This window comes from Hypomesus transpacificus, chromosome 15 (genome assembly GCF_021917145.1).
Source record: "Hypomesus transpacificus isolate Combined female chromosome 15, fHypTra1, whole genome shotgun sequence".
Classification (NCBI taxonomy): domain Eukaryota; kingdom Metazoa; phylum Chordata; class Actinopteri; order Osmeriformes; family Osmeridae; genus Hypomesus; species Hypomesus transpacificus.
In genome coordinates, this window is record NC_061074.1 from 12,229,623 (window position 1) to 12,253,678 (window position 24,056).

General features: G+C 44.4%; 1 protein-coding gene across 11 annotated transcripts; it reads left to right on the forward strand.

Moving 5' to 3' along the window:
• The first annotated feature begins 760 nt into the window (after nucleotides 1-760).
• Nucleotides 761-23,584, forward strand: trdn (triadin). 11 transcript variants are annotated; one of them, XM_047035397.1, is made up of 31 exons: nucleotides 769-1,249; nucleotides 3,033-3,242; nucleotides 4,816-4,869; nucleotides 5,787-5,912; nucleotides 6,018-6,044; nucleotides 7,285-7,311; nucleotides 7,431-9,737; nucleotides 9,999-10,148; nucleotides 10,314-10,469; nucleotides 10,835-10,891; nucleotides 11,130-11,156; nucleotides 11,752-11,793; nucleotides 11,959-12,003; nucleotides 12,109-12,156; nucleotides 12,348-12,398; nucleotides 12,493-12,537; nucleotides 12,618-12,671; nucleotides 13,545-13,595; nucleotides 14,495-14,695; nucleotides 14,916-14,963; nucleotides 15,132-15,170; nucleotides 15,753-15,800; nucleotides 15,894-15,947; nucleotides 16,349-16,396; nucleotides 16,642-16,686; nucleotides 16,903-16,935; nucleotides 19,327-19,374; nucleotides 20,117-20,161; nucleotides 20,259-20,282; nucleotides 22,416-22,460; nucleotides 22,614-23,574. In XM_047035397.1, coding segments are annotated over exons 1-31 (4,305 nt in total). In that variant the 5' UTR covers nucleotides 769-1,248; the 3' UTR covers nucleotides 22,763-23,574. The 11 variants fall into 11 exon arrangements, with proteins under 11 accessions (XP_046891361.1, XP_046891362.1, XP_046891363.1 ...); XM_047035396.1 differs by having other exon boundaries at nucleotides 775-1,226; XM_047035405.1 differs by lacking the exon at nucleotides 9,999-10,148 and having other exon boundaries at nucleotides 761-1,226; nucleotides 22,614-23,584.
• The last annotated feature ends 472 nt before the right edge of the window (nucleotides 23,585-24,056 follow it).

A 24,056-nucleotide genomic window follows, 5' to 3' on the forward strand; every position in this document is an offset into this window, starting at 1 on the left:
GTGTGTGAGAGTTAATGACCAGATCAGCAGCAGATCAACAAAGTGCAGATGAGCTGTTTCGCCTCCAATCAACAGTGTCCACCCGAGCACCATTATACCTCGTCTACAGCTACTCAGACAGACTGATCTGTATGGGAGACAGTGAGACAGATAGGGGGGATCTGTATGGGAGACAGTGAGACAGATAGGGGGGATCTGTATGGAGGACAGTCAGACAGATAGGGGGGATCTGTATGGAGGACAGTCAGAACAGTGGGGAACTTCAACTAATGAAGAGAGTGTTCACACAATGCCAGGTTAGTACAGCAGCTGAACAGTGTGTGAGTGTAGGTGTGAATGCTTATATAAGTTTGAATGTATCTATGTAAATGTAAGATTATGTCTTTGTCTTTGGTTGTTCCCATGACCACCAGAGGGGGAGAGAGAGAGGAAGAGCCGAGCGAAGAGATAGCTGAAAGGTCCCTGGACTGAGGATTATGTGCTTGTGTATGTTTGTGATGCCCCCTCTCTTGCCCCCTCTCTCGATGACAGCGCTGCTCTGGGACCGGGGGGTGGTAGGGATGTTTGACAGGGGTACTTGGGAGAATGTGTGTGTGTCTGTGTTGGAGGGTTACGCCCCTGTCCTAAAAAGGCGAGGCAGTATGCAGCTGGTAAAGCACCTCTAATAATAACCCAGGCCTGGCCAGGAACTGTACAGGCGACCAGGGCTACAGAACAGAGCTGACAAGGCTAAGGTTACCTTGACGTCCCGCTACCACCTTCCCCCCTCCCACCTCCCCCCCTGCAGATTTCCTGACCCAGCTACACCCAGCACCACCACGGGAAACCTGCTAGCCTTAGTTTGATCTTTTATCTCTCTGCAACAATCGGACTCTGGATTGCGGATCTTGCCTCCTCTGTCTCGCCCCGCCCTAACGCCCACTCCCTGTGGACCTGGTCAGTGATCGGGCCCTGGAGTCCTGAGAGGACGTGCAGCAGGTGGTGTGTCTGTGGTGCTCTCCCATGCTTCCATGTAAGGGGGCTGGGTCCAGTTCCTATCTCAGAAGCATCCTCTAGACCAATAGTCTCAATCTGGACTTAAATTACAGGATCATCACACGCTTGTGGTGTGCAGGAGCTACATATTTATGCTCACGGCAACTTTGCTTCCACGTTTCGGAAGGATTAACTACATTGTGGATTTAACGTTTTGTTTTTTGTGAGCACCATGACTCTGGCAGTCGAAGGTACAGTATCTACACACCACTAAGTATGTATTTATATTTTTCCTTATTCTTTGGTAACTTACATTCAGGATTTAGTTTGACTTAAATGTATAGCATGTTAGATTCTCAGGGACTGTGTTCTGCTCGGTGAAAGGAATGTCCTGACTGAAGGCTTCTAAAAATACTGGCTATCATGTAGCATATTGGCTATTAGCTGGGCAGCCTTGAGACCCATGCAAGTGACGTCAACAACGCTGCAGGTTTCTGAGGGGGATGATCTCCTCACTCACAAACACACGCACAAACACACACATACACAAACACAGAAACACACAAAATCTGCTTTGCAGTCTCACTGGTTTTCAACTCTGCTCCCTGGTTCTGAAACTTCAACACTATAAGGCTTTTGGATATTGTGAATTAAAACTACTTGTCATTATCAGACTTGACAAAGTGCCGGTGAAGATTAGGGTGTACCAAGGCAGACACTACTGCTGTACCTAGTAAGGGCCTGATGGAATTCTAATCTTAAAAGAACAGGATGAGGTAACGTGATCATTCGCATGATCAAAGTGATTATAGAGTTCTTAACATGGTGCTGTTGTGGAATTAATTGTCATTGACAGCACAAGAGACTGTTCCGACTGGTCTCTCTGAACAAGAGTTAACTCTTAATTACCCAGCATGAATACAGGGTTCATAGAGGTGTACTGATAGCTGAAGAACTGGTTATAATCTTTAAATACATTTAATGGAAGTTTACAATTTAGAAGTAGTTGTTTGGTAAGTAATATTTTACTGTGTCAGTAAAATAAAGTAGGGTATATCTAAACAAAACCCTAACTCCACTGACTGACAGTTGAATAAATAAATAAATATGGCCAGAGATGAGCTTTCGGAATGTCTGCAAGGAGGAATGTCTGCAATGTTACACATTGTGATGACTGAACTGTTTTATTATTGTTTATGTTGTGTGAGGGTGAGAGGAAGTGAGACATTCAGCAGCAGAACCACCTGAGTCGGCAGGGCTATTTAAGTGTGCAATACCGCTGGTGGCCAGCAGGGATGATGAGACACAGCAGGTGGTCGAAAACCACAGCAGGTCACACACACGTACACAGACACATACAGAGACACATACTCACACAGTTTCATAAACCTACAAGCTATGAACACCCGGTTTCAGAAATGCAACATGCTCACTCACACAAAATAATTCTCAAGCCCATACATGCACGTATTCACATGTTTGTGTGCATTTGACTAGTACTAATATGCACCCACTTGAACTTGTCCACTAGGACTCTGCAATCATGTCTGTGTTCTCTGACCCCCTCTCTCTTATGACATCCTGTCTGAGAAAACAAACCCAGGATCAAACCTTTGGCCACGAGGCACATAATTGGTCTCAACCCACTGAGCTAAAGCATATGTTTAACAAAGTTTCACAACCCTTAACACACTGAGCTAAAGCCCATAGGTCTTGCCTCAGCGCACAAGCCAGTCCTCTAACCCTGCCTTAACTTACTGAGCTAAAAACAGAACCACAGAGTATTATTCTTAACCTGTCAACCTGTCAACTAACCATATCTCCATGATGCCCAATCTTTCCTGTAACTGTGTTTCTATGGCAACCAACTGTCTTATAATTGTGTCTCTATGGCGACATGTATGTAATTTAACCGTGTCTCCATGGTGACCAACCTGTCCTGTAACCGCATCTCGATGGCGACGAACCTGTCCTGTAATTGTGTCTTTATGGCGAACAACCTGTCCAGCAACCATGTCTCTATGGCAACCAACCTTTCCTGTAACCATGTGTCATAGTGCGTTCCTCCACCACCACCATGGTTATTGAGAGCAGGGGCGGAGAGGCGGCCTCAACCTCTGCACGCAGCTCTAAGAGGACTATGACGGATGACCTCTACACGACCTTCAGCTCGCCTATGGCTTGGATCCTGGTTCTGGCCCTCATCATCACCTGGTCCTTTGTGGCTGTGATCATGTTAGACCTGGCTGACTACAAGAGCCTTTCAGGTAATTCCACATGACTGACCTGCACAGCCTACACCACGCCTGCATGTAGTCATTCTTTATGCTTCAGTCGCACTGAGACTGAGGCTCTTGAAATGTTGATATACTGAAACTAGATAGATTACATCCCCCACTTGAGATGTCATGTTTGTTTTTAATTGTCAGGTCTAATTGTGTCTCACAAAGGGCATTATCAGCGGTCTCAACAGAAACGTGGGACAGAACGTATGGGAGTTTTAGAACAGCAGATACTGGAAGTTCTCTACCAGAATTAGTCGAGGAGAATGGATGTTGCGTCCTGGCAGCCAGCTTATCTGAAGTGACCTATGGGACAATGGGGGCTGGTCTCTTACTGGACATCGATTGGCTGAAGTGGGAAGTGTCAGTGACACAGTCCAGATGATTGAGCATTCTCAAAAGCAGCTGTTATTATTGTTTGACAGGAGTGAGATAGAGTAATGCCATTACTATACAGTATAGGCCTATAACGTTTGCATCTGACATTAAAGCTAAGATCTTGCCTCCCCATTTCAGGCTGCCTAAAGCCTGAATCCTTCTCTCTTCTCATCTCTCAAACCACCCTGCTCTCTCTGGCCAACATCAGTGACATGAGGCTTCAGTGTATACTCTGTGTCCAGGCCAGATACACTACAGTCCCATGTCCAATCTCAGGTCCATGCTCAGCTCAGCTGCAATGTATTATCCCAGTAGGGACAGGCGTTGGATGCTGTGTGGTGCAGATAAGCCCTACTAACTCAGTAGTTGGATACATATTGATTGTGTCCACACCGTATACTGATGGTCAGCCCTGGGGGAGAGAACCTTTTAAAAAGGTGCTGAAACTGCAACTGAATCCAACAATACAGGCCTTTAAGCTTCACTGTTTTATGATCTGACAGGTCTTTAATATGGTGTGGCAGTATTGGTAATCATGGCTGTTCAAGAAGACTGCTGTGGCACTCTGTTTGGGAAGACTGCTGTGTCATTCAAACTTGAGCCAAGACTTGTGACTGGAGTGGAATGATTCAGAGGGTCTTTATGATTGGATGTTTCTTTACTTTACTTTCAAACCTCAAGGCTTACATGATGTGTTTGGAAAAGGTCTCTAAAGTTAGTTGCCATGTCCTATTTACATTTTTCCTGCCTGTGTCTATGTTGATGCAGTATGTGTTGATATTGTTGTGACATATATCATGTTCCAATGTTATTAATGTGTATGTTATAACCCTCATATCTCCTGTCCCATCCTGAGTTAACTGTGTCATGGTCACTGGTGGTGGTAAGCTGGTTTGATCACAGTCTCTCTCCCTGCCATGTGTCTCTCTCCTGCCCTCTTACTCCCGCTCTCTCTGTCTCTCTTTGCCCCCCACTCTCTTTCTCACCCCACTGCATCTCTCTCCGTGCCCACTTTTCACTCCCCCCTTTCCATCACACAATCACTACCGTCAATGACATACAACCCAGCATGCTGCTCCCTCTATCATGGTCTCTCTCTCTCTCTCTCTCTCTCTCTTATTTATCTGTGCCCCTTTGCTTACTATCTGTCTCTCACCTCGTGCCCCCCCCCCACCCCCAGGTGCACCCCCACCTGCTGTCAGAAAAGCTCTGAAAGATGGAGGCAGGTCTAGAGGCAAGCAAGTCACCGTCTTCTGCTTCTTACACTGCAACCTCTGACCTCAGGTCACAGACAGATGACTGTGTCAGACACTAGCCCCTGCATGTCTTTAACCTGTGATCTGCAACATTCACTTGAGCTGTACATGTGCATCCTTTCCATACGCAAAGAGCGACTTAACATTAGGTCGTTGTATTACTAATCATCAGGATGTTAGATTCACACAACCCCAGGTTATTGTAACCTTATCCTAGTAGCATACTTACAAGGGTCCCACTCCTGTTGCCCTCCCCTTGATCACTATACCACTTCATCCCTATCCGGAAAATGTACCAAATATCCAGGAAGAGATGAAGAGAGGAGGGCAAAGAAGGATGGGAGGGACCCAGGAAGAGATCAGACTATTGGAGCAATTTGAGATGGTCTTGTAGCATGTTTCCCTGTTTCCTTTTCCTGTTTCCTGTTTCTGCCTGCGAGAAGAATGGCAAAGTACAAGGTTGTGTTCCGGGTCAGCTGTGTTGTTGTTTGTTGGCCTGCTAGACCTCAGGGGATGTTCCCCCATGTGTGTTGTGATGATCTGGGAAACGGCCCAGTCTGACTGCAATGCAGACGGCCTGGAACCCCACCAGAGGTGTAAAGTCACATGGTATGGTCTGAACGCCAGACAGCCACTCAGCACACGAGCAGCTTTGACCTATCAGAATGAATCTCCGTGTTTCATGTACTGGCATGGGAACAGTACATTTGAATCATGGACTTCTGTGCTTTCTTAATTTAGTAATTGAAACGTTTATTTGTTTGATACATGTTTAATTTGTGTAGAATGAGAATGAAGAATGAAGAGCAACAAATGATTCATGAGCAGTTTTCTGGACACAGATCTGTCTACTATACTGCTATACTGGCTCTATGTAATCCCCCCCCCCCTCCAGGTAGTCTCCACCAGCTCAGCACAGACCCCATGAAGGTGGTCAACAAGGCCGTGGTGGAATCCACTGGTTGGCTTAACATGCTGCTGACCTTCGCATCCAACCTGGTAGCTCCCGAAGATGAAGAGAGTATGTATGCACACACACACCAACACTCATTCTCGGGACGGAACCCAAGCTGTGTACTTCTTGTTTCACCTTTAACCTATCACATTTCACCTCTCTGCATTTTAGGTAACCTATATGCAGTGCGGAAAAAAGGTTTGTATTCCTGCAATCATTTTTATTTTGTTATGTACTACATGTCATCTATTATGTCACAGCTGTCATCTTCTATAATTAAATCATTGATGTTAATGATGCAGATTTAAGGTGATGTGTTGGTTTGAGTTTTGCGTTGCATGACCACAAAGGGGTACAATCCCTTTAAAGCTTCCTGGAAAGACACAGAGCCACAGGTCACTGTGGGGTTGCACTGCATAGCCCTGGCTGTAGAGCTCAACTGGTGAAACTGCAGGTCGCTAGTGATCACTCGTGAAGATGTCTGTAGTATAGACCGAATTAGATTGTTCTGTTTCAAGATCATTTTAACTGTTGTGTGAAGGCAGGCATCTCGGGGCTTGGCTTCTTTGAAACATGCCACAATACTGCAGCAAAGCATTATCTGTGTCTTGGCAATGTTTGGAAATGTCTCTTTCTGCATGGCAACAACCACCAAACACATACACAGAACCGCAGGATATAGGGGTGCTCCAGCACCCACAAATGTGTTTACCCCAAAATAAATCAACTCAATTCAATAAGATGTGAGACAACTTTATTTGTGTAAGCTGCTGCAGTGCAGCATGCATTTGTCTTTGCAGAGCTTTAGCCATGTGTTATGTTCTTATGAGTCGGGTCCGTAGGCCTATATACCATTTGAATACTTGTTTTTCGTATCAAGGTTGGCAATGAGCATCGCGGACAGCGTCCCAGCGCTCCGCATAGTCAAGCCTCGCTCTCATACTGGAAGTTATGTTTTCATGTGACACTTATCAAGTCTAAGTGTCTCTGAACCAATCAGAGAACAGTATTTCATATCAGTTGCCTTATCAGTTGCCAGGTAAGCACACTCAAAATGTTGATGATGTGTATGATCATTCCAAAGACATAGGGTGGTACGAGGACGAGGAGGGTGAGGAGGAAGAAGGTACTATGCTTTTTCAGTACATGTTATTAAATCGAGTCACAACATACAGTAAAACTATTGGTGTTCTGGTCCTTGTTTGCACATCAACATTGTCGATGTCTATGCGCACCACAAAATAAATCATCTTTTGTTTCTCTTGCAAATGTGCATGATATTTTTTGTATTGTCACAGCTTGTTACATTGCTACTTACACCTTACTAACAGATCTGTACATCATTAAGCTAGCCATGTGATGTGGTGGTCACACTTTCAATAATTCTGCAACAAATCTAATTTCAATGTTTGGGGTCTTGCCATTCCTCCAATCACAGGAGATTTCCTTCCGGCCCGAAAGAAAGGTTTGTGTCTCTTATATTTTAATGAGATCTTATTTTCACTCACTCTCAGTGTATCACATGTATGTGAGACATTAACGTCTCTCTTGGGTCCCAATGTCTTACACATTGTTATACTACAGTTGTAGGGATGGAGCCACCAAAGACTGAAGTGTTAGAGGAGGAAGAGGAAGCAGTGGAAGAGGAGCTGGGGACAGATTCTGATGAGGCAGAGGCTGAGGCAGAGGAGGCAGAAGAAGAGGAGGAAGAGGATGAGGAGGAAGAGGAGGAGGAAGAGGAGGAGGAGGAGGAGGATGAGGAGGAGGAGGAGGAGGAGGAGGAAGCAGCCACGGCAGAAGCAGATGACGATGACAGCGAGGATGAAGATGATTCTGCAGCTGCTGATGCAGAGGAAGAGGCTGATGAGGCTGAAGAAGAGGAGGCAGCTGCTGATTCTGATGATGTGGAGGTTGAGGAGGAAGGAGAGGAGGGAGGAGAGGAGGCACCTGCAGAAGCAGATGATGATGATGATGACGATGGGGAAGACGAAGAGGAATCTCCTGCTGTCGCTGCCGGCAATGACGACGACGATGATGACGAAGCTACACCAGAGGAAGAGGCTCCATCTGTGGATGCTGTCATTGACCAAGATGAGGAAGATGAGGATGTGGCAGATGTTGCAGCAGTTGACGGGGCGGCTGAAGAGGATGAAGAGGAGGAGGAGGAGGAAGAACATGCCTCTGCAGCCAATGAAGCAGCTGAAGAGGAAGAGGAGGCCGTTGCCGCCGCAGCAGATGACAAAGTGGCTGCAGAAAAAGAGGAAGAGGAGGCGGAGGAGGAAGGAGGAGAGAAGGAGGAAGAGCCTGCTGAAGGAACTGCTGCTGCCGAGGCCGAGGCCGACGATGATGACAAACAGGACGAGGTGAGGGAAGCAGGAGAGGCTGTTGAAGAATCGCCTGCCCCTGCAGCTGCTGTTGCCGATGAGGAGGATGATGATGAAGAGGCAGAAGCAGGAGCAGCAGGAGAAGTGACTGATGAAGAGGAGGAGGAAGAGGATGTTGAAGAATCTCCTGCCGATGCAGCTGCTGTTGAGGAAGATGATGATGAAGGAGACAAGGCAGAGGCAGTTGCCGTGGGGGAAGTGGAGGAGGAGGAGGAAGAGGCTGTTGAAGAAGCTCCTGCTGATGACGATGACGATGAAGACGAAGATGACGAGACCGAAGCAACAGCCGGTGATGTAACTGAAGCAACGCAGGAAGAGGAGGACGAGGCTGTTGAAGAATCTCCTGCCCCTGCAGCTGCTGTTGCCAATGAGGAAGATGATGATGAGGAAGATGATGAGGCAGCTGCAACTGCACCTGGAGAGGAAGAGAAGGAGGTGGAGGAGAAGTCTGCTGAAGGGGTCGCAGCTCCAGGTGTTTCTGAAGGAGACGATGAAGATGATGAAGAGGACGCTGGGGAGCCGGCTGTTTCTTCTGATGACGATGAAGAAGAGGATGCTGGGGAGCCGGCTGCTTCTTCTGATGACGATGAAGAAGAGGATGCTGGGGCGCCAGCTGCTTCTTCTGATGAAGATGATGAAGAGGACGCTGGGGAGCCGGCTGTTTCTTCTGATGACGATGAGGAAGAGGAGGAGGGCCCTACTGTCAGGGATGCTGCTGATACTGAAACAGACGATACTCCGGTTGATGGAGAGGAGGATGATGGGGAGGAAGAGGGTGTTGACGCTGGTGATGATGTCATCGCTGACGTGGACTCCATCGCTACCACAGTCCCTTCTGAAGAAGATGATGGTGATGATGATGATGATGTTGAGGAAGCTGACACAACACATGAAGGGGCAGTTGTTTCTTCCTGTGATGACGCCATGGCTGCAGAACCTGAGGATGATAATGTGGATGAGGAAGATGATGAAGAGGATGTCCTTTCAACTGAATCGGAAAATGAGACGCCTTTAGCTTCCTCTGTAACTGATGATGATAATGAAGATATTACAGACTCATCACCTGTTGACAGTGTAGCTGATGTTAGCTCAGATGACACAGATGATGATGATGATGATGATGAAGATGACAAAGTTAGCGATGCAGACAGTGAGGACAGTGGTATCCTTGACAGTGGTGATGCTATTGCTGAGGATGATGGCGATGATGATGAAAAACCACAAGAGGCATCAGAGGCTGCAGCTATTGGTGACATCCAAGACATTTCAGATGAGGATGATGGTGACGATGATGAAGTTCTCAGTCTGGATCTGACCAACGAAAAAGAAGACCTCGGTGAGGAGATGGTGGAAACTGACCAAGATGATGACGAGGATGAGGAAGATGATGAAATCCAATCAGACACCGTAATCAGCACCTCTCCTGACAACGATGAGGATGTGGATGATGAAGATGACAATGATGATGATGACGATGAAGAAGATGACCTAACCTTACCTCTGACAGGTAGAGTGGCGAACATTTCACATACTCTCCTGAGGTCTATTTTTATATTTTAATGCTAACTACTTGATTTCTATTCCCATTTCAAACACACACATTTTCATTTCATTGACAATTGTCCAACGTTTGTAGAATCTCTCCATTATAATTACCCAAGTCAGACAAAACATCTAATACAGAAATGAAAAAATATTGTATTGAATACTTAGCTTATTAGACTGAAGCTAGATTATTATGAAGAGGCTTGATCTGTGCCATGTCCAGAGTCCAGTGAGATCGCTGTGGACGACAGGATAGAAGACTTAGAGCAGAAGATAGAAGACATTGAGGGGAAGATTGTGGAAATCGATGAAAAGATTGTAGATATCGAGGGGAAGATTGAAGACATTGAGGGGAAAGCAGTGCACAGTGAAGGTGAAAAAACCACTCAAAATATTCTTAATTAATTTGCTTAATTAATAAACAATCACATGTTTTAGACAAGTATGAGTAAACTAAATAAAAAACAATAGTACCGTGAAAAAACAAGTTGACGCTGGTTTGGACAGTAGGGTGAACTCAACATGTGTGCACTTGTAGATTTACTGCTTACTCAATCAACGGTTACCACGGATTCAGAGACCATAGAAGAAGAAATACAGGATAAGGAAGAAGAGGAGGAGGAAGATGAGAATGTTGTCATACCAACAGACAAGCCTGAAGAGATGGCACCTGCAGCCAAGACTGAACCCACAGGCAAGAATGAAAGAGAGAGATGAAAACAAAACAAAACAAACGGAGAGGGATTATGTATCAGAAAATGATATACCATGCTTTACACATTATTCAGTCCTAAGTAACCTCCCCAGTGTTGAGTCATCTGCTGTACATTCTTGTTCCAATGCAAGCCTACTGATGAACAATACATTTAGTAGGTAATCCACCATAGAGGACTGTAGCAAGTGTCAGTGTGTGCTGGTAACATGAGCTGCACATTGGTAGAGTTCAAATGTAGGGTTAGTAATCATTTGTTACAGTAAATGTCCTGTATCTTGTTGTTTTCACCAACGCTCCAAACTCACTGAAAATACACTCTTTTATTGTCTTGTTATGTGTTACAGTTTGCACATGTTTGGCACCAGAAACTGAAGAGGCAGTTAAACCTGTGGAGCCAAAAGGTATCACTTCCTGTCCTGTGGACGGATCACTGGTTGTAGAGAACTGACATCATTCAGTTAGTGAAAATGTGCCAGTCTGGCGCCATCTAAAGGATCACTGGCCTCACTCAGAGCCCCAGCCTTATGGCCTGACTAGACCAGAGTAGGACCTGTCCCTCGCCCCCTCTCACACACACACACACACCTGTTTCTACTATTGTGTATAATACTTTTACAACTCCTACAACTATCATTGCAGAACATCTCAAGAAAAAGAAGATGAAAGGTAATGAAATGATGTGAACAAGGTGTTTTCATTCAAACTAACAACCATCATCATAATGTAAAAGTACTGCAGTTATGTGATTCAAGTCTAACGTCCCCCCGCATGACTCCCTAATTCACTGCCTGTTGAATAGGCCTCAACTGAAGACTATAGATAGAAAGATAGATACAGAGAGACATACAGGCAGACGGACGTCTCTCACTGTCGGAGCGGTCTCTTCATCTGTACATCTCTCTTTCTGAGGATCCTGGATGCTCCTCTATCATGCATCTTCAGGTGTCTGTTCACCGTCAGAGAGATGAAGCAGCCCTTTCCATAAATGTACATGTTTCTCTGAGGTAGAAATGCATTTCCCTGAGGTCATTTTCCATTGCAGGTTCTTTGGAGTTGGGCAAAGCACAGATTTAGCCAAAGGTGTTTCAAAATGACAGAAATAAGTTATATTTAAATGATCATAAAAAGTTATATTGAAAACATTTTCCACACAGCTCCTGGGGCTGTTGTCACAAAGCTGTCCTGCCTCGGTGTGGCTGACAGCTGCTGCTTTGATCTGAAGCTAGTTCCGCTGTGTCACAATCTTCTCTCTTCATTTCAGTCGAAGCTCCCAAGAAGGCTCCTGTTGTGAGAACCAGGAAAGGTACTGAATAACTCATCTTTGGAACACATTGTTAACACTCTCAAGTTCTCTGCTTTTGTACACTCTAATACCCCAACTTTGTACAGTAAAAATGAGAAGTTCTACTCTCATCGAAAAGGTGACCATGACAGTGTGTTCTTTCTCCCTGTCGTTCCCCCATCACAGAGCGCGAGGTAATGAGGCAGAAAGAGGTGAAGACGAGGAAGAGAGGTAGGATGACTTGGGGATGAGGCAAATAGATAACAAGCAGTGGAGCCAACAATGAACACAGTTGAATCTTGGTGACTTCATTTCCCTCCCCGGTCTTTAACACAGACATGTTCATGAGGAGACTTGACACGGAGGAGATAGTCAAGAAGAGAGGTAACTGGGATTCTATCTCTTTCACGTTCTCTTTCTTTATCTCACTCTGGTGTCATTAAATAAACCATTGAACAATGCAATGGTCCATGCACAGTAAGTCATAGTCACGCTGTGTGTTATAGTCATTCTCTCTCTCCCCCCTGTCTCTCTCTCTCTCCCCCTCTCTCTCTCTCCCTCTCTTTCTGCCTCAGAACCAACAGTTGTCCGTAGGAGGGAACTGAAACCCAAGGCCACAAAGAAAGGTACTTCAGCACCAGATCATCAGGGCTGTGACCAGCTCCTTGTGCCTCATGCCCAAAACAGACAAAACTGATGTTTTCCTTATTTTTCTTTCAGCTGAGGTTGAACCCGCAGAAGATGTGACAGCTTCTCCATCGGAAGGTATAGTACACAACACAAACACACACATCCACGCACATGCGCACACACACAATAACCACATCAATGCCTGGGTTTTACAGCTGCTCCTTGTCGACCTACGCCTGTTTACTACCCAGCGCCCCCTGGATGGTATGGTGAGTACTACGGCAGCAGCTACCACAACAACAGCAACTACTCATTCATTCTCTTTAATGAATGTGTATGTTCCTGTTAAGGAAGAATTCGAGTGGCACTGTGTAGATCTGAATAGTCAAGGGATATGGTTTTAATACAATTTATTAGACTATACAATTACATATGATTTAAACAAAGTACTTTGTGATCCGTCTCGGCGAAGGGTGTGCTAGCCACAAATCGTTCGCAAGAGTGATGATCAGCCAGCACACATGCACTGCCTTATATACACTTAAGATCAAATGGCATTCTATATGGTCAATCAATCAATGTAGCAAACTCTGTGATTGGCTAACTCAACTTAGTGACAGTTTGAAACAATACATCTCCGGTGTGTCCCAAAGTTCTTTGATGTCACAGCTCTCTCCAGAGCAGTAGATAATAAAGCCACAGGAGTTGACCAGTCAAATGGTCAACTGTCCTTTGTGTGACCATCTTCAAACAATACTTTTAATTAACACAAACAATGAAACAGGACACAGTCCTTCTAGCCAAAGTTCAGAGCAACTGTCTCATTGACCCCTTACAGTAACCAGAGGACAGAAGGCCATATAAAATGCTTCACCCATCCCCCAGGGCAAGCTGCCCACAGAGCCATCAGCACCTCACATTCCTTTGAACTCAACTTAATTATCTTGCCTTCCTGTCTCTTACCAATGAACATAGAAGATTATAGATTTCATACACATACATCTATGCATATGACCAACATTTCCATTACATTTCTGAGACAATCAAACTAATGTGTGACTGTATCTCTACCTGAGAGAGAGGCCTACTGTGTGACTGTATCTTTAAATGAGAATATGTTCAATGTGACGTTTATCTTCCAGTGCATCACATAGTCACAGATACTCCATACCCACCCCCGGCAGCCATGACAGGTACTTAATCTCCTAACTCCCTGAACTCCACAGAACAGTGGCCTCTTCGCTGGCTAACATTAACACTGTGTATGTTGCTGTTTGTTCTCCGTCCGGGTGATGAGTAGGCCAATGATCTACAGTATTTATCAGATAATCTGTTAACAAGAATGTTTTTGTTTTGTGCTCCCAAGCTGAATTTTCATTTCATTGTGTGTGTTGCTTTGAGTTCTGTTGTTGTCCGTACAGGTTGTTGGTTGTAGTCTTTCAGATCACACTCGTGTATAGACCTGTAGTTGTGTCTGTTTGCTGTCACGTCCTTTGTGCTGAGATAGAGCGTGTGTGTGTGTGTGTCAGAGGTAGGTGGGGGGGGATCTTGGACTCCATATCTCCTAACTTGATGGACTGCAGGACCTATATAAACAGACGAACCGTAGACTCTGCTAATGTGTGCTCGTCCTCAACCAAATACACAAAACTCTAACTCGCAGGGCTTATTTCCATGTATAGGGGGTTTCAATAATCCAACCCAATCTGTTTGTCTGCAACACCTCCTTTCACAGTATCTCAGATGCATTAGCTGAAGAGCACAAAATGCTCACTTGCAGTAATTACTTTACATACCTTTTCCAAACAAGTATTTGCAAAGCACCTGTCCTGTGTGTGATTGGTGCCCTGCAGCTTAAGTGAGCAGATGTGTCTGCTAGTAGGCTTCTTTGTTCAGCCGTGTTACGTAATCCCCCTGTGGCTCCGCCCCTCACCTGCACTTGCTCCCCCGCTCATCCTTGTCATGTCAAGTTTCAGAACAACTGATCAGGTCTATCGTTTAAAACATTGTGTTAACAAATGTGCCGAGGTAGCGAGTGGTATGCACACTTCTGATATCCGTAATGCATAACAACTCAACTCATTGTCTCCAGGATCACATCCTGTCCAGCAAGCTCCTCCCATGCAGCCCTTCCAGTTCTCTGATCCTCCTCAGCCACTGGCTCCTGCTCCTGAGACTGAGGCTGAAGCCCCTGCCCGAGCCCCTGTCCTTGCCCCAGCCCCAACCCCAGACTCAGCCCCAGACTCAGCCCCAGCCCCAACGAAAGCGCCAGTTCCTGTGACTAAAGCTGAAGGTAATTCGAATTTCTGTTAAAGACAAACATAAGTTCTTGTTCAGTATATAACCACCAAGACAGAGCTAAGCAATCAGTTTGCTGTGCTTGACATTACACACATACATTGAGCAGTTAGACAGTCCTCCTGTCTGGTACCACACTGTTCATCCATGTCCTCTGTCCTCCTGAGTGGTGTGCTTCTGAAATCAGGCAGCAGCTGACATGCTCTTCTTTGTAGAACAAGAAGTTTCTGCAGAGAAGCCGAAGGCTGCGGCTACAAAGAAAGGTAACTGTTTGGCACCCTGAGTTCAACATCAACTGATCAAGTGACTCTCCAACACCAGTACATTTGTATTAGTATCTATTTGACTCCCCCCTTTCTTGGCATGCCTCTCTCACACACTCTCTTTCTCTCTGTTGCTCTGCCCTGATCACAACTCATAACTCATTCCAGCGGCTAAGGACAAGGCCAGGGCCGCACCTGCAGAGCCGGGTAAGCACTCATGTGGAATCACTTCTGAATGCCTGTGCTGATGGACAGAGGAAACATTGATGTAGTGATGTGTGTTGTAGATGACTAGATTTTATTTACATTTACATTCACATTTAGTCATTTAGCAGACACTCTTATCCAGAGCGACTTACAGTAAGTAAAGGAACATTCCCCCGAGGTAAGTAGGGTGAAGTGCCTTGCCCAAGGACACAACGTCATTATGCACGGACAGAATCAAACCGGCAACCTAACCGCTCAGCCACCTGACTCCCTTTTCTTTGTGTTGCCTCATAATACTTCTAAAGAAGGACCATGTGACTATGAAACCTAAACAAAATCATATTGATAGCTGCTTTCAAACTCTGGTTTGATGAAAGGTATAAAGTCTTGAAGCACAAGTCAAATTGAACAGTACATGTTGAATAATGTGTACACAAGTAAATCAACTTGACATATATTATGTCCTTTGAAGTAGATGTACCTATCTTTGTCACCAGGTGTTGCAACAAGTGCCAAAAAGCCAGAACATTACATGACAGTTTCATGTTCTTTAACTTTTTCTTTCCGGGTTTGCTGTTCTAGGACCTGCGGAGACCAAAGAAAAGAGCAAACCAGCAGTCGTAGAGAAAGGTGCAAAACCCCAGTCCTTAGATATGTCTTCAGAAAGACCTGAGTGTTCAAGGGTTGTTGTTTGTGTAAGGTTGTGTTCTTACATTTTTACAGAGGCTGTTGTCGCCAAAGAAAAAGTCAAAACTACAGCTCCCAAGAAAGCTTCAGGTACAGCCTCTGACATGATTGAAATGTTATGCTGTCTGTGCTTGAAATGCAATTTATCCTCTTAAAGTCAGTGTGTAAACAACTTCCCAGACAAATGGCTGTTGCCACAAAGAAAAGGCAAACATCAAACAACCTGAGATCATGCAAGCAGTCAGACACAGATACTGAGCAAGTGAAGTGGAGTCAAGAGAGTAATGAAAGAGTTATGAGACATAACGTTACAACCATTCATAACTTAACTATAAGTCAGCAAAATTATAATTTTACAACATATAGCATGGAATGGTGCTATCCAATGCTATCCATCCTATCAATCATTACTTTTCTGTCTATTTCCTAATTAAGGCCTGTCAGATTTGCAACTAAGTTAAGGGGGGGGATCTTGTTATTTTTTGTCTCAGACGTTGCTGTCTCCAAGACCAAAACAAAAACCTCTACTGAGCAGAAAGGTATGCCACTGTGTTGGTTGCATCATCCTGTACCACCACTGGGCTGACTGTTTTACACTGCACTTACTGACACTTACTGCAGGCCTACTAATCAGTTATCGAAATGAAGAACTTTTGTTTTCTGTAGCCAGAAGCCAAAGAAAGGTGAAGGCTTGTCTGAATATTTCTGAAGTCTGAATATGTCTAGTGAATTTTCTTTCCTCAGTCAGAGACAGTACATCCTCTTTGTTCTGTTCTCCTCTCAGTTTCTATGGTGAAAGAAGAGAAGCCAGCCAAATCAACTGATCAAGGTAAACAGACAAAGACACATATGTCCTTCCAAGGGTGTACTGTAGAATTGATTGCTTTAGTGGAACAAATGACCATTATTCTGTTATTTATATATTAACATGCATCAACATGTTATATCATCAAACAGTTATTTGTCAAACCTTACATTTCCACTATTTTTCATCCAGTGTTGACTACAAATGCAAACAATGTGAGACTAATGAAACTTTTTTCAGCTAAAGAGAAACCAAAAGTAGCAGACAAGAAAGGTACAGTATGGTAACAGAGTATTGCATCAATGAATACTTCCATATTCAGGGTGGGGAGGATCCTAATGATGAGTTGAAGCTATTTTTAACTCTATGAAGGCGCTACAGTCTGAGAACTTTGCCAGTGTGGTGATTCTAAAGATAATGTGAGGAGACTTTTACCCTGAGTTCCAACCCTCTGGGTGTCCATGTGTGTAGGTCAGAGGCTGAGACACAGTGGCGTATTTGACCCAAGCACATGCTCCACTCCTCACCCCCCCTCCTCCTCTCCTCTGCTCCTTCCATCCTCCTCTCCTGATTTGTCATGCTCTATATCTGGAGTAGTAGAAAAGGCTCGCCTCAATAGGTCACTCTCTTTCTTTCTTTCTCTCTGTCTCTCTGTCTCTCTTTCTCTCTCTCTCTTTCTGTGTCTGTCTTTCTTTTTCTCTTTCTGTTTTTTCTCTGTCTTTATCTCTCTGTCTCTCTCTGCATCCATCTCTCTCAGTCTCTCAGTCTATCTGTCACTCTGTGTCTCTCTCTCTCCCTTTCTGTGTCTTACTGTCTCTCTCTCTCCCTTTCTATGTGTCTTACTGTCTCTCTCTGTCCTCTCTTTCATTTCTTCTTTTACTTCTTTTACTCTCCTTATCTCTCCCTCTCTCCAGCGAGGGGTCTATGATGCATGTCAGGGTAGAGCGGATGGGTGATTTACTGACTAATGCTGTAGAAAAACAACAACAACACTGGCAGCAACAACATCAACAACAAACAATACACTCTACTGACTGAGGCCTGAAATTAAACCAAACATCAACACAGAGACACGGCTTTGCTGAGGAGTGAAACTATGTCGATAATGACAGCTCTCTGAAGTTGGCAGGGCTGACTTCACAAAGGCTTTGATTGTATGAGCATAACATTTGACGTAATAACTGAATATATTGTTCCATTGCCAGATATGAGCTTCCACAGAATTACAGTGTGCAGAACTTTCTGTTTGTGTGCTCAACACAACTTCTTTCAATCTTAGGTTTTAACTTTGGTTTAACTTGAACCGGTGCTGTATGTCAGTGTGTCATACATCCATCTCTAGGCTAGATCATGATGCACTGTCCCTGTCACTCAAATATCCATCCATCTCTCTCTCTCTCTCTCTCCCTCTCTCTCTCTCTCTCTCTCTCTCTCTCTCTCTCTCTCTCTCTCTCTCTCTCTCTCTCTCTCTCTCTCTCTCTCTCTCTCTCTCTCTCTAACTCTCTCTGTCTCTCTCTGTCTCTTTCTCTCTCTCTCGATGCCTAGCCTTTCTGTCTCTCTTTCAACATAGTATTCCACAGATTCCAGAAGCACACTTTTCAGTTTAAGTTCAGTTCCAAAACCAGAAAGCTGTTCCACTAACATTACAGTGGTCGCATATGCAATGAATATGTACAGTATGAATATATATATATATATAGTAAACAAACTAGCGACTTAGCTTTTCCCACCCTCTCCTCACCTGTATAATCCCTGTTTACATGGTGGACCCAGAAGAGCTCACGATTCCTCTAGAGGGGGATGAGAGAGGCCAGCCCCCTTTGCAGTTCCAGCAAAGCATGCAGAGGCAGGGTGGTCTTGATGGTAGGGTGGGTAGAAGGCAGTCAATTCTACCCTCAAGCCTCGAGTAGGCGTAACATTCTTTATTTGTTTAGATGGCACATAATGTACAATTTTGGATAGGGTGTACTGTATGTGGCTGTACTATGGACAGGTTTTAGTACTGCTGTTTGTAGCCAAAGTGTACTTTAGAGAATCTTTAGTGTCATAGGAATTGACCATTAGTGAGGCTTCATCCCTTAGCCTCACCCTTTCCCTAATCAAACATCTGGAATCCTCTGATTTATGAGCGTGACATAGCACCTCTCAGTGAAACTAATCTACACAGCTATGCCATTGACACACCAGGAGTTTGGATGAGTGGAATCTATTTCATACTGTTACACATGCTGTTCCAAGCAAAACACCAGCACCTCTATTACTAATGAAGATGATGGACGAAGAAAAGGGGGGGGAATATATATTGAAATGTGAAGGTATGTAGGTGTGACCGGGGGAGACAGAAGATCAATAAACCTTGAAAATAAATTTATCAGATTAATTGATTTCCTGAAGCCAATGTGGATGAAGGGAACAATAAAGTTTTGCAGCAGGAGTCTCCTTTTTTCATGCTATTTTTGTCCTATTAAACACAGAGACTGGGAATAGAACTACAGTACATGATTGACTTCTTTACAAGTCCACTATTGAATGTTTGGCTCACGTAATTATCTTGGCTTCTTGATCATCTTTTGAAAATAGTTATTGATGTTTTTCACTCTGGGGTTTAGAATGGCTCTCGTGGTATTGGTAATGCAATGTCTTTTCTGTCTCTTTATCTTTCAGTCACAACCAGACCTACTGCAGCTAAGACACAACCGCCTGCTCAAGCTTGTACGTAAACAGAAAACAACCACCACCAAAGAAAAAAAAAATCTGGTTCTTGTTTTGGGATTAATGCTCTTGTTTAACGTGTTTGTGGATTAACAGTTTGGAATATTGTGTTAATCTTTTTAAATTCTTCGTATTGCATTGTGTATTCTTGAAAGTATCCTCCTCAGAAGCCCTCCAGATGGAATATGCCTTCTGGTTCTGCCAGAGCTTCCCAGTGTGCTACAGTACACTATAACAGCAGTTGTCTGATTACCTGCCAGGCATAGTTATCGTCCTTGTACTTATCAAATAGCAAACTCAGCCTGACAACAGGAAATTGGAGGTGTCAGACCACATTGTTCCAGACAGATCCAAGGCAGACATTTCTCTGTGTTTACTCGACATCCCCAATCAGGTTTTTTAAAAGCGTTCCAGAGGTTTGCACTCTGACTGTCGTTAATATTGTTCCATTTCTCAGAACACAATTGACAGTGCATTAGTATGAGATCACTCACAATCCCAGCGTGATTGGAGGAGATGTTTCTGCATGGAGAAACTGCAATTATAGGATGTGTCATGCTGTGTTAAAGCAAGGGGAGAACGCACCAGATATTATGAACGAAAACTCAATGAAGCTTCAATGGCAGGTCATAATCTGTCTATCTTTTCCTTTTTGCTGTTCTTTTATCCCTGTCTTTTTTTGTTCTTCTTTCTCTTTTCCTTCTCTTCTCTTCCCCCCCCCGCTCTTTCTTTCTTCTTTCAGCCAAAGCTGAGAAGACAGAGAAGAAGCCTGTGAAGGAGAGTAAAGGTGAGTAAGCCGTGTGTCGTCATGGTCACCTCCATCCTTGGATCTCTCTCTCGTCAGCCACGTCTCATCGCCCGTCTCTGTTCTCCTCTCTCCTCAGATGTCGCACAGTCGGCTAAAGCCAGTGAGTATCTTATGTGGAGGCCTGCAGCCCAGATAAGCCAGGGGCTCTCTGGGGTACAGCCAGGCAGGGCTGTGATGCGGTTAGATACACAGCAGTCTATACTGTTGCACACTGTGACTGAGAGAGTGGAGAGAATGAGGGCTGAGGAAAGGCTTAATCAAAGCTGAGACGTGGCTAGGAATGAATGACAATACGAGTAGGTCGCATTGATCTACAAGATCAAATCATAGAATGTGATTGGCAATCACCCAGGTTTATGAACCTCAGGTCAAAGATATTGGAGCCACCCTGATGCAGCCATGGCAGGTCCTGTTAGCCTTTCATAGTTTCCTTGACCCATAGGAAGTTCCTCACCAAACTCACCACATGGTGGTGCTGTGGCTAACACTGGATCTGTACATAAGAAGATTTGTCCTTTTATTTATCAGTTTATCCAAAGCGCCATGCTGGGGGACACACAATATCTGTACACAAGCTGTTTTGGTCTATCATACCAAACCAGCAGGAAACATCATACTCCAAGTGCTCCATGCTAATCATGCAAACAATGATGTGGCTATGAAATAATGAAGTTTATCCTACAATCTTATGTTTGCTGTTTATAGAGAAGAGGGCCAGATCATCTTTGGCTTCTATTCGTGTGACAAGGTATTCTCCTGTGGTCAGCTCACCAGGTCACACTCTGCAGGCATAACAACAATTACATCAATTAAGAAAGGATAATGAAATGGATTTAGTGGGAAAAACGGAACAACGGTTGATCCAACCGTAGAAACCGTCCAAACGTGTTGATCCAATTGGTAGAAAGACTACGCATTGGGCAGCATTTAGTAATTGGAGGAAGAGATTATGTTCAGTTGATGACAATAATAGCACTTTCTGGATTGATAGGTTGATTGTTTCAATAACCATACATTGATGCCATTGGGAGAGTGCTCTATTGAGTAAACCAGTGGAGTTTTCATAGTCTGGTCTTGCAGCCCCCCCCCCCCCCCCCCCCCCCCAACACACACACTCCCTATATCTTTCCCTTGTCTCTCTCACTCTCTCTCACTCTCTGTATCCTTCTGTCTCTCCTTCTCTTTCTCCAGTCACTCCCTGGGTGGTGTGTGGCAAAGTGTATAGACAGTTTGCAGGCTCTAGGACCCAGGAGCTTGTCTTGTGTTGCTCTTTACATTTCACACTTCCATTAACTGTTTTGTTTACATCCCTGAGGACCAAAACCCTTTAAGTTTATTTGAATATATTTGATTCAATGAACCAACCAACACCTCCTTTTCTCTTTTCTCCTCACTTTCTCTCTTTCTGTCCAGCTCCCTCTCCTATTATGTCTCTCACTCTAGCTTTCACATTTTTTTTCTTACTATAATTTTCCCCTTTTCTCTCTCACTTTCATTTTCAAATTTTTCTCTCTTTTGTTCTCCTTTTCTCAGTTTTTTCTCTTCCTCTCTCTATCCATTTGTCTCACTGCTCTCTGTCACTCGGCTCTCTCTTTCTCTAATAAGGAAACCTTTTCCTCCCATCTTCCTCCCCCACTCTGTGACAGCTCTTATCCATCCCAGAATTCTGTGAAGGTCATCCCACCTGTACGGTTTGCTCTTTGATATTCCCAGCACCATCCTCCCAGCGGTGGTCTCCCTCCAGGCTGGTCTCTCTGGTCTGCTGTTCTCCTCAGAGACAGTCTCTCCAATGGCAGCAGCATCACCATGCTATTGTAGTCTCTCTGAAAGGGCTGAAGTCCTTCGGGGAGTGAATGGTGGTACACTCCAAACTTCCTCTGGTGAAAGAGAGATGACAAGGAGGAAGAGGAGGAGAGGGCGGGGGGGGGGGGGTGGAGGTGGAGAGGACAGAGCTACACCCTCACATTGTGCTTGAAGGAGAATAAATACATGAAAATTCTGGGCTTATGAGGAGTTCTCTTGTTCCCTTCTTTAACACTGTTTCAGTCCTTCTTCATTTCCCTCACGCTCTACTCCCCTTGCCTGTCTGTCCCAATGCTCTCCCTGCCTCTGTCTTCCTTCCCCTCACCATCTCTCTCTTTCTCTCTCTGCCTCATGCTATCCTTCCCTGCCTCTTTCTGTCTCTTACCCTTTCACACATGCATCCCATGCTGTATTGTGTTTCTTTCCCTAGAAGAGCCTCAGGCTGATGAACAAGTTACAGAGAAGAAGAAGCCAGGTGAGACAGATGGATTTGACACCAGTATAATATCGGACTGTCACTTACTGTGATCACATATTCTTTCATAAATCCATCTATTCACCCATTGGTCCATCTACCCATCCATCCATCCATCAAATCATGTCTTACTTCAATGTTCCTGTGTTCCAGGCCAGAGATACTTCCAGTGCATTTTCATGGGCGGAAAAAATGCCCAGTACCCTCTGCGACCTTTCACTCCGGCCATGCCTCCAGTCATGCCCCCAGCTGCCATGCGGGCCATGATGGATCAGCACAGAGCTAGAGCGGCGGGCCAGTAGGCCAACCCCTGACCCCTGACCTTTGCAATCCGCACAGCCTCCAGACAGCATGGGGTGCTGTCTACATTCACCACTATGCTGCAAGGTTCTTCATGACTCCTCTACAACATCTGAGGACGGCTAATGACTAAAAGAAAAAGGAGGATGAAGGACAGAGCTGTTCTATTTATTTATTTATTTATTCATCCTTTCAGCGGTCAAACTCCCGAGCAATTTGAGGTCTGTTTAAAGGTACAGTCCGCTGTTTAGTTTCCCTGCTCTTTTAACTGGTTTAAGCATTGTGTTTTCTGGCCTGCTCCTGTCTTCAGTACTGTATGTGCTCTTCTTCTCAATTCGTATTTATAGTTGTTTAAGGGTTGTTAAAAAATGGTTTAACAATTTATTTGTCTCACTATTAACATCTTTTGCTTACATCGTTAGCAAGCAATAGAGTGGACCCTTTACTTCACTTTAACAAAGCAAAATGTGTGTCACTAAGTTGAAATACAATGTACATTGAGACCATGTTGATATTGGAAATCACAGTTTACATTTTTGCGCACTCTTCTACTATCAGGCATCCTTCACTAATCATTTGTTGTATATTTATTATGACATTCAAGTGCACTATGAATCATTTAAGCACATATTTTGAATTATTTATTTCACATAGAGTAAATGGAGACAAGGATCTTCAAAATCCTGAATTAATTCGATTTACTTTCCCCTGAAAAGAAATGAGGGCTTTTATTCAGGCACCCTGTCTACCAGGGTCGGACTGGCCGTCGGGAGAGTCGGGAGATTTCCCGAACGGCTGGTCAAACATAATGCAAAAAAAATAATATATACATAATAATAATACACGGCCATGGGCCAGTCTGTGTTTCAAAGTCCCAGGCCGTTTTTCAGTCCCAGTCCAGACCTGCTGTCTACAGTTCTTGACCATAATTTTATAAAACAAAAACAACAAACTTATAATTGAGGGGGGGGATCTGTTCTGCCCTGTTCTGTTCTGTTATCTGTCATAGTTTGTTTCCTGTGCCACGTCCTGCTGTCATCTTCATCAGCTTGCTGCCTGAAGTGTATGTGTGCAAAGTATTATGGGAAAAGTTTAAATGCAAAACAGACTCATGGGAGCAGACGCTATTTATCTGAACAACTTTGGTCTCTCAGAGGAGTGTGTGAGGCTCTGAGTGTGTGAAGAGGTAAAGAGTTTGTGTAGCTGTGAAGAGAGTGCTTCACTGGAGAATTATCAGCATCTAGTATCTGTGTATGAATCTCTACCAGTGTTTGCAACCTTTTAGGGTTTAAGTGG